Source organism: Saccoglossus kowalevskii, chromosome 13, assembly GCF_978046115.1.
Source record: "Saccoglossus kowalevskii chromosome 13, keSacKowa6.1, whole genome shotgun sequence".
NCBI classification, from domain to species: domain Eukaryota; kingdom Metazoa; phylum Hemichordata; class Enteropneusta; family Harrimaniidae; genus Saccoglossus; species Saccoglossus kowalevskii.
The window spans coordinates 10,006,607-10,020,870 of NC_140653.1; the positions used below are offsets into that span (position 1 = coordinate 10,006,607).

The following is a 14,264-nucleotide window of genomic DNA, read 5'->3' on the forward strand; positions in this document are numbered from 1 at the left end:
TCCACCACTTCTTGAATTCCTTCTACCGCTTGTTGTGTCATTCTTTGGTCTCCAGCAATGGCTTGTGTCATTTGTCCAAGATGTTCCGTTAAAACTTCACGAATCCCTTCCATCATGTATGTCTTTTGTCTTGTAATCATACAGTGTTCCCAGGATGATTTTTGTGTTGAACACAATGCCCAAGGGTTATCCACCACGTGTGATAGGTATTTTTGATGGTTAAAAACCTTTCACTTAGGTAACCGGGATTCGGTCGTTTCCACGCTAGGCTGACAAAAGACACACACAAGCTTCGTTCATGTTCCCAAAACGATTCTCTGCCAAGTCCCTGGTTTTCACCCGAGACAGCATTAAATCCATCTTTATTTCTTGTCACCCCTTAACCAATTACAATCAGTATAAGAGACTCCAAGGCCTTTCCTTCCAACAAACAACCAATCACATGAAAGTTTTACACATCATAATCAATTAATTACTCGTCAAGCTGTCTAGAGAAAACATTTCTATACATTGTCAACACTAACTAATATTGATGGGGTAATAATCTCGCACTAACATTCCACCAAGATACTACCTTTTTTAAACTCGCAAACAACATTGGTTTAGAATTACAGCTACTGTCTTGTATCTTAAAAACTGCAGAGTCATAAGATGTTTTTGGTTGATTTCGACCAGCTCGCCATCTGGTCTTGTCATTAACCTTTATCAGTATATGTCATGACAACCACTGTCAAACTGACTGAAATATAAATCATGATAATAACATTCTGTGCACAAATTGCACATTCTGTGCAGCGGTTTGTAACAATAATACTACAAATGCAATCCCTTACATGCCAACATATTATTAAATAATTCGTGAATAATAAACTTACCCAGCACAACTCGTCTGGCTGCTGACGGCCATGTTGTTAGCCATCCACGCACGTGCATGTGTTCAATATCCCACAATGCTTTGCTCTCCATGAAAGTTGGAACTCGGAAGTTAGAAGTCGGAACTCAGAAGTTTGAAGTCGGAAGTAGGAAGTTAGAACTGCGAAATAGGAAGTAGGAAGGCTCCTCTCGGCTTTCGTACAAATCCCAGCATTTCGCAGGAAGATAAACAAGTTTTGCTTACCTCATGTCGAAACAAGCTCATTGGTTCAACGTAGAATTAGTCAACTGCGCAGAGGTTTTTGCCACACCACCAATAACAGCTATAACATACGTACAATATATATGGAGAACGATTGATGATAAATTTCACACATCTAAAAGCTGTAATGTAATAAAACTCTGAATTTAGGAGACAAGGCGAGGCAGTCCCAGGTTAGCGAGGTTTGTTTGTGTTACAAACGCCGTGGTTACCGACGATATGGGTCAGAGGTGCACCAAGACAAAATTACTCAAGCAAACTCTTTGTTGGAAAAAAAGAGTTATTAAGTCTCGTGTCCACAAATCATAGTCTGCTCAAAGGAGGCATACGCCTACATTGACCCAGTATCACTTGCGTCTGCTCTAATTTTCAACATCACGTCCTTTATGTAGTTTACAGTCCCTCCATGGGTAGTCATATTTACAGAGTACCAAAATTTTTGGGTTGTTATTTAGTACTAAAACGCCGAATCAAACACAATAACCATGCATTGAACGTGCAAAAAATCCGTAGAACATTCTGGTTGGTCGAGAAGCTTAAAGTCGCGCCTATCAGTGACGAGGCGCTTATACAAATACGGTGTTAACGCAGTGTCGATATATACACGTTAATTTGTTGTCGTCAATAACAAATACATATGCTATATTCTAAACAACTATATACTGTTTTTTCTTTGAACGACATTGCTTCTTCCCCAGCAATTACGTCATGATGCCACATTAGAGATTCGTCGTTAGAGGGCGAATTATGGGAGTGGAACAATGGAACACACATATGACCTTGAAATAAATAGGGTAATATTGATTTCATAATTGGAATAGAAATGTAAGTACAAATTAAATCATTTCTGACATGATATTTCATGTACCATTTACTAATGAATTTTAGAACTCATGAACGTTTGATATATTTAAACAATTCATTAACCATTTATCAATTTCAAACGATGGTTGAAAATCACTTGAACCAATCACATTGCCTTAGTTGATGAATACTGTCCGTTTACAATTCGACCAGTGTGGCCTTGCTGAATAAGTTTTAAAATTTGAAAGTATGATGTTAGTGCAAAAGTGGGTAACAGTGTTACAAAAAGTCTTCTCAAGCCAAGCATTTTTGCTGATTTGAATATAACGATAGCGTCTTCCATTTTAAAGCGGGAGGGTCGTCACCTGCGCACGCGCGGGAATTGGGTCTCAAGCGATGATATCAACACATGCTAAAATCGCAAAGGCTCGTGGGTAGACGTTTGTTTGTCAACTTTGACACTATGCTATGGCCGTCTGACGCATGCACAGATGACGACTCCCTCGTTTTAAATGTTTTATAAATGTTTATTCATTTTCTATAACATCGATTTCTGAAATTGTGTGAATTTAGTAGTACTCCAAAAAATGCCACTGCAATCTCGAATTCTTTGCTTAAAACAACATTATTTATTGCGAAAATTATTGCTCATCTGCGTTGCATATCCATTGTTGGTAGTTCTGTGAGATCAGAATAATAATATTTAATATGTTAACCACCTTGCCCCGCGTTGACTTATTTATTTATTTATTTATTTATTTGTAAACACCCGTTGGTCACATTGAACACATATATTTTGTCTGTCTGCCAATCCATGCACAGCACTTAAATGATAGTATTATATGAAGATCGAATCAGAAAATTAAAACAATTAGAAAGTTTTCATTAGTGTTATGGTACAAGTCATGAATATCAATAATTTTAATTAATATAGAATTAGAGCATGCTTGTTTCGTTGATATTTCAAGTTCATGTATAAGCAGACACAACAGAATTGTAGCAATAATTGTATTCCGGAAAAAAAATCAATGCACGAGAGGAGAAATCAAAATAACCAGATAGTGTGCAATTTGTGTCATGTGCGGTTTGTAGCATGCGTACATTAACAACCGTGGACAAAATAGTGTGTGCATATGTACGCTGCAAATCTAGAGATTACATTAGTTATAATACTGTCTTTGTGCTTAGTTATTTACCGCCATGTCTGGCAGTCACGTGTCATTTAAGTGGCAGTACATGTACTTTCTAATTTCACGAGCTCTACATGAATTACTCAGAGTACACGTTGAACCAGACACAACAGCGACACAACAATGCGACACCCTACGGTCATGCTACTTCTGTCCTTCGATGTATTACTCAAAGTTGTGAATGCGAAATTATTACTGTAAATACAACGATATACATATCATGTTACCAATATATATTCCTCACAAGAGCCAAAATATAAATATAATAAATAATCTAAATTTATTTTTTCTACTACCGAGTCTAATGTTACTGCTAATATACACAAAGCATTTTGGGATTGAAACTGACATTTTGTATAATAGAACTATTACAACCCTGAAAACTGACTAAATGAAATGCAATTTTTTGAAATGATATTTTAACAATATTAGGATTTAGATCAATAATAATATATGACTTGTTATCCTATGACATAAACATTTTTTGATATGAAGAAATAATTTCGTCTTACAAACCAATGTTAAATTGCGCCATTTTTTGTGACATTTCAAATAAGACATATACTCTTCAAATCGTCCCAAACCTCCGTAAAACAACGCGAAATAGCTCAATGCGTGCAACACAGTTCATTGACAGTTGTTTTTACAAAGAGGTTTGCGTCTATTTAAGAACCCAAATATTTATTTCATTGTGTTAAATCCGCAATTTATAAACTGCAATAGAATACACATGTGTTGCAGACGAGCCACTGTTCAATTCAATGAACATACGTATTGTGCAAGCAATACTTATCTGCGCATGTGCCGTGCAATTTACCCATTGGTATGTAGCCCACACATTTTGATGAGACCGCGGCGTTTACGAGACCATGTGGCTAACACAGAAGGTGACAGTTCATAGTGATATAACATTCTGACATGGTCCTACAACCGTGACATCTATGGATTATGGCGATTCCCTCGGGACAGCGGCAATGAACAAGTACGCGACTATCACAGGTAATAGAGAATAAGAGACTCCTAATACTGTGGTTAATGTTAATTTTGGTCGTGTATACTAATTGGGTGATTTCTAGGTGACATAAGCGAGTCATTGGAGAGTGCATTTATGAGGTACTTTGTTCACTGGGTGTGATGTGGCGTGAATGTATTAATACGCGTACTAAGACCTGTCAGTCCTGTATTTTAAGTGTGTACAGCGCGCAGGGCAGGCAGGCGGGCAGGCAGGCAAGCAGATGACTTACGATCAGCCACTGTGCAATCTAACATGAATCCACTCGAAGGACGTGGAGTCGACGGAGTATGACACGTAAAACCCGCATAATCTTAACACAACCCGCGACCAAGCAAGTACTAGTATTCGCGTCAACACAATGGACCTATTATCGTATTATCGCAGCGTAGTGCAGGTCCGTCACTTTCTAAGACTAGACCTTTGACACTGTCGGATTACCATTCAACTATACGTTCAGTTCAACGTTCAACGATAAATAGAACACGCCTGTGTGTGCACAATAGGGAAAATTGAAAGCTATAAATGGCCGCTATCCTAAGCTGTCTCATAGCTGTAGTTATTTTGATAATTAAAGGTCGATTAATGTAGCCACGCCACGTCGTGTTCGGTGCGGGTCCCATGCGACGTATGTACAGCGTACAACATACACTTTTTTTACACCATGTACTTTCCATGTTTACACGAACACGACATATCAATTAATTAGCATACTTGTCCTTTGTAATTGATCATCTCCAGGCGTTAATGTGCATACCCTGGAATTCAATAAGTGAAAGTTGACTGTCGTGTTCAAGGGGTTGAACTCAACTACGATAACGCATTATTGAGAAGAACTGCTGGCATTTTATGTAATATGGTACCTGTGCTTTGAAGTATGCATGTCCTAATTTAGATACTCAGTGGCTTATTAACATTGATTATTATGTGTTGTATGATTGTGGTCCTTTGTTCATTCTGACCAAACATGGTTAAAGTTATTCTTTTTTAAATCAGTGACTTGGCGGATTGTATTTTTAACACAACCTTGTTCTCTTCTTATTCTCAAGGGCGTTTTGGTGAATAATAAATAAATTGGGTACACTGATTAAAGACTCAAGGAGAGATGCACTTTTTAGTCACGTAATCTACTAAGGTATTTGTTTTCATTCTGTAAACTACATACTCTCGTTTTTATGCTGAGTAAAGTTTTGTTCGCAGTGTCACATACTGAAAAAAATCGAAAAATTTAATTGAGAGGTATCATTTTCAGATTTGTCTCATTCGTCTGTATGAGAAATGTATACACGCAGTGTAATTATACACAACACTTTGATACATAAATTTTAAATTGGTGATGTTCATCATATGTGGCAAAGGGTGGTGATTATGTTTAGTATCATGATCAAATATTTTTTTCTAAGTATTCTACTAAATATTAATTCCAAACTAGCTTCAAAACTTTTAAATATTCTGATTATCACCCCTTTGTTGTCAGTCTTTCTATTGGTTGTCCAAAACGACGCCCGATGCAAACTTGTCAGATCCCGTTCTACTTGCATTGAAAATATGTTCAAAATAATAAGGATAATGAAAACACCGTTATAGTGTAACAAGCATTAATATATCATTTTTTTCATAGAACGAATTTGATGCCACAGACTAGACACGAGTAGCCCCCGCTGAAGGTGTTCATTCCTACTGGCCATCCAATATGAAGGAGACGATCCAAGATATTGTGGACGTTCTACCGGCTAGTGCCAACGGCTGGACAATCAACGAACTGGAAAACTATATTATGATGAATTTCAACCTCAGTACCAATGCCACACAGGCAGTCGTGGAGAGTTTATTTTTTAATTCTGTGTCTGAGGATCCGATGATTGATGTTTTAGAGATATTTAAACACTTTCTGAATTCGTTAGTCTCGATGATTAGCGGCAATCCAGTAGACAGGTATGCTCTGTCGTTTTAGGAATGATCTAACGTTATTGTGTTCATTCTACTGAGACTTCAAATTAATTTGAACATGCTGGAAACAAAATTGGCGATGCAAATATCGACTGAGCTTGTCGATGGTGGCGTGCTTTCGAAGAAATACTTGGAGAATATGTCATATGGCGCACACCCGGTTCTACTTGTACGTCCACGTTCTCCTGATTCGACGTTGGCACGGAATGGTCGCTGAAACCACAGGGGCTTGTCGACTGAGCGCGAAAGCCCCTTGGCGAGAACGAAGTTCGAGAAGGGAGGACACTCAACCACCAGAGTGACGTCATAGCTTTACAATTATTCGAATTTAAACAGTAATCAATCATTTACCTTAGAAAAACCAACACAAAAACTGAATACAGTTAAGTGCTAATCTATTCAAACCACCATCACGATCAAATTCGGCAAATTAGCGACAAAATACACGTTTTCCCGAGTCTGAATGACTACCGCTGTACGTCAGTCATTGTTGGGTTGTTTCTAATTGGTTAATAAAGTGTGTGTGTGTGAAAGACCCCTTAACTCACTGTTGATTTTAAACAACATGGCAACTGTAGAGGAAAACATTGTGACCGCAGTAAATGAGGGCCACAACTTTCTTATTTTAGGCCAAGCAGGCACGGGCAAAACTAAATTGATAACAAGAATAAAGGTGTCAATTCTACATAAAAATGTACCGTTTGCTCACCAAGAAACCAATGGAAACTTGCCAGAATTCACCGACTCCATAGTGCTGGCAGCCATAGTACACGGAATTTTGAAATAAGCGGTCTTAGACACGCCCACATTATTAGCCAATCAAGACCAAGCATGCATTTGAGATGGCTGCGGCCGGCAATTGACATACAGCGGTAGTCATTCAGACTCGGGAAAACGTGTATTTTGTCGCTAATTTGCCGAATTTGGTCGTGATGGTGGTTTGAATAGATTAGCACTTAACTGTATTCAGTTTTTGTGTTGTTTTTTCTAAGGTAAATGATTGATTACTGTTTAAATTCGAATAATTGTAATGCTATGACGTCACTCTGGTGTCCTCCCTTCTCGAACTTCGTTCTCGACAAGGGGCTTTCGCGCTCAGTCGACAAGCCCCTGTGGCTGAAACCACATTTAACGACGGCGCGCGTGTTTGACGTCAAAATGGCGTATGATCGCTGTTAGCATAGACGTTACAAACATACAACTCTGTTCGGCTTTGAACACGTTTGTCATTTAAGATAAAGTAAATCTTTAAGGAACAGTATTTGTTATTGACGAACAACCAAAAATCAAAACACTATTCTATGAGCGACGACCATTACACAAGTTTACGTCGCTTCGTCGCTTGAGGGCGCGCTTTCTAGGAAAGGCGTATTGCTCATCGCATAGACAATCTCATTGCCAGCACATGTGTACTCGCTTATTTTTGACGATAATATTGCCGACTATGTAATGTCACAAATTCATATTTGAAATATGTAATGAGTGTCAACGTCTAATATTAAATAATAACACATTGCCTGTCGTTCACAGTATGTCACGAATGGCCGACTTCAATAGAACTGTGCTGTTTCCGAATAATACAGATTCGTGTTCGCCTAAAAAGAGGGAAGAGCTGTTTGAATTCTGGTTTGTTTTAAGTTTCATACCATCGGTAAGATATTTATTTGATACAGAATCTAGCAAAAACTGTTTCCAGTTATGGGTAGTGTTATGTATATCGGGTCGTAAATGCGTTGTAAACCGGTAGTAATTTGATTTTAAGTTCGGATAATACAAGTAAGGGATGATTTACAGTTTCCAGTCAACCATTTCCACTAAAAATGCGCCTTCAGCTGATGTAACATATCTTTGCTTCATATTTTACCATACCAGGGATTCTTTTTCCTCGTATTCATATTTCTCCAAAGAAGAAAACGGGCCTGTCTTCAATGTTGTAAAGGGGTTCCAGGTATAGCCTAGTAAGTATGTGTGCTGCTGTCTCAACTCATTTAAAATCATTGTTAATAAAAACAATATGCTTATTTATATATGTTGTTAAATCGTGCTAATTAACACTGAAATTTGTATGTATTTTTCTTTCCTCCGTTACATCTCTGCGCAGTCCTGTCAATGTTATAGACGCCCAGCCTGACCGACTGGGTTATGCGTGTGCGTTCGGCGCAACGACGGTGTGTGTTCTGGGTCTATTCAGTGGTAGTTATCTTTTCGATTATGATCTATCACAGGTACATGTTGCCTTGAGAGGTAAGTAGATTGACTGGTCTTAATGCGTTATATGGTTTATTAAATACTTTTGCAAACAACGCAACGAATAGTTATATATATTTTTTAATTAAAGTGATTGCATTATTTTATTATACAATATTTTATTTTATGTCAGGTACCATCCTCATCGTACTTAAAATGATCAATGTGATATTTATCGGGCTTGTATACTTGCCAATGTTTCTATCACTCACCACTGACATTCGTATCATTGGAAATTGTATTGGAATAATATACACGGGAGGCTGGTGAGTATGGAGCGTCCAAATGTTAGTAACAATGTCTCGAATTAACGAACATTAGAAATACGTTGTTTCATTTACAAGAAATTCGAATGCTTTTTGCAGTTGCACCATCCACAACTACTCTGATCACTAGATATTTGTCAAACTGGGGAATGTGTTCACGAGTTAGATAAAGCATATATTAATTGTAAAAATATTCACACAACGTTTTTTTTTTTCAGGACAGTATTCTATCTTTATGATTTTATAAAGTGTCAGGGAAAATATGAGGTAAGTCAACGACTATTAAGTGAGTTTACCCACTTTTTTCTCAGGTTAAACTATTTTATTTTACACAGCTGTTGATGACGTAACTTATATTTTGTTCCAGGAAATAGACCTGGTAGTGGTGTTAGTGAGAGGGCCAAATATTCTCTGCTTATTGATATTATCAGTCCGTTATTTATTGGGTTTCATTCAAAATGTAGGATCGCTTGTTTGCAATAAGGTGAGTATTTTGCTTAAGGTAGCTAGTTAGGTAGGTTTTTTTTGCATGGAAAACATCTATAATCGGAATAAATTTTACAAGAAACCATACAATCTATATATGATTGAAAAACCCTTGGCTTGTACTTTTCTATTATTAATATTTTGTGAACATTGTTTTTGTTTTAGCGTCACGTGATTCTAAAAATCAGCGGGGCTGATAATCAACTAACGTAAATACAATTTTAACTACAGTCATTCATGCGATCAAAAACTTTACACTGTTTTGAAGCAAAGATCATGAAGTACATTATCTTGTATTATATCATAGTCTATTGTTAGCTCAGCTGTTTTCGAATTTTATATAATACTGATTGTCGCTAACTTTATTTGTATTTTTACTTTCGCGTTAGCCATGTGGCACGTTCGTCCACAGATTTGTTCATAGCGTGATGTTACCTTCATTTTTTTGGTATTCTATTCTATTCTATTCTATTCTATTCTATTCTATTCTATTCTATTCTATTCTATTCTATTCTATTCTATTCTATTCTATTCTATTCTATTATTTCAGTTTTGAGTTGTTGTGTACTGCTTGTATAATGATTTATCTCGTTATTTACAGAGCTCGAAAACATTTTGGATTAACGCGATAGACTACAAAGATGGTCATCACTACACATATGTAAAACATCTGTTATATCCTAAGTCTAAACCGTAAGTACTGCTACCTGAATTAGTTACAAGGTAAACCAATCAAAGTCGGTACATAATAAATGCTCTGGTTGTGAAATATTAAAAACAAAAATCATGTGCTTCGCATGATATTCATTTCCATCTGTTTCGAAGGATACTTTCTATACACGAATTAATCTTGAAATCATTGTCTGTATTTATCCTAGTACGAAATGTAAATGTTGGAATAAATTACGATCATATTTATACCAGAATAAGCCAGGTAAATTACTTGTATTTGCATACTAGTATTATATATATAAAATTATTTATATATTTTCTTTCTTTTTTTCATAAATATTTGACTTTCTTTGTGTGTCACTGCATCGACTGTGAACTGTGTTTATTCTTCCAATTATATTGAATGAAATCAAACGTAACCGCGAATATCATTAGAGGAGAAGTTTCTATCCAAACATGATATCAATATGATGGTTTAACTTGAGATAAAAGGTCAGAATGATTCATATTAGCATAACACATCAAAGCATGCATTTACATCACGCCGCCATTCTTACTTCTTTGCCAGGTTTCAAATATTCAACCCGAATTGTGTGTACGATAGTGGTTGCTGGAGTGGTCTTATTACAGGTAAGTAGTGTTACGAGATTTTACAAAATATATTTGCGGGTCGTGGACAGACCTATTATTTTAACATTGTTTTAATCACCCATAGACCATACACAAATGGCCGCTGAAGGTTGAGAGTGTCGCGAGATTTGTGCCATAGACCATACATAAATGGCCGCTGAAGGTTGAGAGTGTCGCGAGATTTGTGCCATAGACCATACGCAAATGGCCGCTGAAGGTTGAGAGTGTCGCGAGATTTGTGCCATAGACCATACGCAAATGGCCACTGAAGGTTGAGAGTGTCACGAGATTTGTGTTTTAAAAAACGCACCTCTAATAGTGTTCCACTCAATCTCCCATGCAGAATATTTCTACGAATATATCTCAGTTATCACGTGATCTTATGCTCGCCGTTGATTGGTCGATGCATCACAGTGGTACTATTCTCAAAAACGTCCACCCGACGTAAATGGTATTTGTAGATTCTAGCTTTTTTCAAAGTGAGAAGCTAATTTTTGTCTTTCCATAACACAAACTGAGTGGTCGTAGAATGAGTTAGCCGGCAATACCACGACGTGCTTTCGTTTGTTTATATTTCTTCGCCTGTCAACCACCATGACGGTCAGCTGGAGTACGAGTAACACATTAGTAACCGCGATGAAATTATTTTCTTTTGTACATTATAACTATTTCACCCTTTTTTGCGTCTACGAATAGATATATAACATTTAAAACTTGTAGAAATCAACACAAATGGCGTTTCACCACAATACTTTCTAACCGCCAGGAACTCTGGGAATGAGAATGTGTTCACTGTCTCCTTCTGTCGCGTCCACTGCGCTGTTTTCTTGACCAATGTAACCATGGCATTTAAAACAGTGGGTGTGATGACGGGAGAATGGAATGCTGTTTGAGGAGCAAAAACTATTATTTCATTAACTATTCCTCTTTTTACTATTTATCCATTTGATAATTTTACAGTTTTGTTTTATTTGTTATTTTGTTGTTTTAGTTATCTACTGTTTGGACTGCAATATTTGGCTATTTATTCAAACAATTGCTGTTCTACCTTACGGATAACAGGGTGAAACTTGCATTTGAATTAACCAATCACACGGCAGTCTACCACAACATCGTAGAGTTGGTAAAAGTAGTTAGTGGTAAGTTGATGTTCTATTGTCTACGCTAGATATTGTGATACTGTAACAGTATAAGTCGCCATGACAACACAGTAACAGCTGTGGGGTGACGTAAACAAATCAGAAGTGATGGGGATTAACTTGCGCGTCGACGATATAGACGACAATATAGCTACATACACATCATAATAAGTTGGCGTTGGCGTTAAAAAGGCTGTTACATATAGATCCAAGTTCTTCGATCATATGTTGGCTACAACCATCACTTTTTAAAGTGTACAATTTAAGACCATTCGAAGACATCACTGTCTGGATTTTTACCAAGACTGCATAAATACGTAAATCTCCAACTGCACGCCATATACAATGAAATGCACATCACACCAACCACAATATGCCTTATATCTCACAACAGTTGATATATATTTCAGGTACTTTTGACTTCAGTTCCAAGTTTGTTACAACTCTTCATTACGTCTTTCTATTCCACATGTTGGCTTGTTACAGGTAAGATGTAAATACAGTAGTAATGATACCGACGTTACGTAAATCGCTAGTTATCGAACAATATAATATTATCACTCAAAAACAACGTGTATAATTCGGACTCGTGTCATCTCACTGTATCTAACAGTGTATAAACATCTTGATAATAACCGGATATGTGCGCGCCCCATTTGGTGAATAACATTATCATCTTCACTGCGCGTCCCTGTACGTTAGTATGCCCATAACTTGAATATATTAACCTCTGATAGTGTTATGTATCAGCTAACGTAAATATTTCATAAGGTCGCATATATATGAGATGGGCAGCATTACTTATTCTATCGACTTCAACCTGTCCGCGCACGCAAGTTTGTTTCACTCGTGTTGTCATTTCTCACTAATTCCTGCGTTTCGGGTTTCGGTGAAGAAGAAAGTGCATTTAGTTTTGCGCCGTAGCCGCAAACGGGCGACACCACACTGGCCGGAACGTACGATATGAATTAGTGATGAGAGAAATAATTGTAACCTCATAGTAGCTGCTGACATACAAAGTAAAGCAAGTATGGTATGCATAAGCCGGACTTGGTCGGTGATATTTATTACGCCCTAATCGACAGATTCACTCGGACGCAAGCTAATTTAGAAGAACTTCCATTCGTGAAACTCAAAATGTTTCCAAAGTTTCGAATACGCTCTCACGACAATGATACTTTTGGCATTTTTTTTATGCGCGTTTAAAAATTGTGAAATGTATATATGGAATAAATTAAATTCGCCAAATGAAATTTAATGCAAATAATCTGATATTGTGTGATGACTTGCGAGATATCCTTTATTTTATTGCACGGAGATAAAATACTCTCAGTGCAAGAATGGCATTCCCTTCATTTTTATAAATATTTATATGAAGATGAAAAGAATGCATTTGTTGCGCTGAGAGTAATATTATGCATACAAACATAACATTTAAGAAAATGTACGGCCAGGTAATTTAACATAAATAGATTATTTTTAAAAGCCGTAATATTTCTCGAATTGTACACAGTATTCTTGGAACACAGAAGACTAATATGCCAGAACTGAGCACAATAGTGAAAATTATTAGAACTTTCTCGCTATAAACTTCATTTTCACCAGCGCCCGCCTCACGGTCTAAGAAATACCGGGTAATCGTTCTCTAAAATGGTAGGATGCAGATACCCCGTGCAATACCACAAAACAGCTCGCTGCCGTAACTGCGACACGGTGCCGGACGTATTAATACAAAACACGTACATATCGTACATTTATATATCGTTTTGTTTGTTACAGGCAGCACATGTTGGCGTTATTTCGAGGGGACAAAAGTTTTCCAAAAATACCCCTCGGTAACCCTAATGCAGTCGTAAGTATGCAACGTTGAATATAATTACCAGTATAAGGTAACCTCTGGTCACGTGTTCAGCATAATAGTAATTAACTCTCTGTATATGAGTGTTTATTTAATATTCACTTATTTAAATAAAGATATACCAATGAAAATTTGAGATCAAAGAATACATGATATGTACAAAGAATAAAATTTACACCTGTATCTATCAACATTTACCACTTACGCACGAAAAGATGCTGAATTGTCCGAGTTACGGACATTGAGTTACGAACATCGAGTTACAGGAATGACCACGACCATATTTTCGAAACCACGCCCACTTTGTAACTCGATGTTCAATTAACAGTTAACAGAACTCCGAGTTACGGGCAACATACATTTTGTTTTTTGTTGAACGTCCACATTCAGTAACTCGAACTTTAAATAACAGTTAACCAAACTTCGAGTTACGGGCAACATACGTTTTTTGTTTTGGAACTCGAACTTTAATTTACAGTTTGAATTGAACATCGAGTTACAATTTGGACGTGGTTTCACAAAAGTGGGCGTGATTTTAAAAATATGGGCGTAGTCATTTTTGTGACTCGATGATTTCGTAACTCGATGTCCGCAAGTCAAACAATTCGGCATCTCACGCACGAAAGGCGTAAAATAAATAGTTTGCACAGTTTCTGACGGTTTGTAGATTCTTGTTAGTTTTGAGATTGGTGAATGTGTCTTGTAAACAGGCAGCATAGATTGTGCAGTTCTTATAATAAAACGTCACCTCAGATCATTATAGTGAGGACAGACAATTGTAAGTAATTTATGTTGTTTGAATAATAACATACTTGTCAATTTCAAACTCAGGCTTTAGCCGGCCACTAAGTCACTGTGCCAGCCGCTCTTCGATA

At 37.0% G+C, this 14,264-nt stretch overlaps 2 protein-coding genes and 1 long non-coding RNA gene across 3 annotated transcripts; all 3 read left to right on the plus strand.

Moving 5' to 3' along the window:
* Window positions 1-3,986: 3,986 nt before the first annotated feature.
* On the plus strand, window positions 3,987-8,954 carry LOC102801425 (stimulated by retinoic acid gene 6 protein-like). The gene is made up of 9 exons (XM_085507293.1): window positions 3,987-4,128; window positions 5,191-5,276; window positions 5,763-6,076; window positions 7,622-7,742; window positions 7,964-8,049; window positions 8,193-8,335; window positions 8,472-8,604; window positions 8,823-8,871; window positions 8,916-8,954. The coding sequence occupies exons 3-9, from the start codon at window positions 5,835-5,837 to the stop codon at window positions 8,952-8,954; spliced, it is 813 nt and encodes a 270-aa protein (XP_085363419.1). The 5' UTR covers window positions 3,987-4,128; window positions 5,191-5,276; window positions 5,763-5,834.
* A 26-nt stretch (window positions 8,955-8,980) lies between these two features.
* LOC146734972 (uncharacterized) lies at window positions 8,981-10,016 on the plus strand. The gene is made up of 3 exons (XR_014931302.1): window positions 8,981-9,088; window positions 9,692-9,783; window positions 9,969-10,016. It is a non-coding gene; the product is annotated as an uncharacterized LOC146734972 (long non-coding RNA).
* A 274-nt stretch (window positions 10,017-10,290) lies between these two features.
* LOC146734973 (uncharacterized) lies at window positions 10,291-14,238 on the plus strand. The gene is made up of 5 exons (XM_085507294.1): window positions 10,291-10,392; window positions 11,384-11,531; window positions 11,942-12,017; window positions 13,311-13,383; window positions 14,221-14,238. Exons 1-5 carry the CDS (start codon window positions 10,291-10,293, stop codon window positions 14,236-14,238), a joined length of 417 nt encoding a protein of 138 aa, XP_085363420.1.
* Window positions 14,239-14,264: the final 26 nt, after the last annotated feature.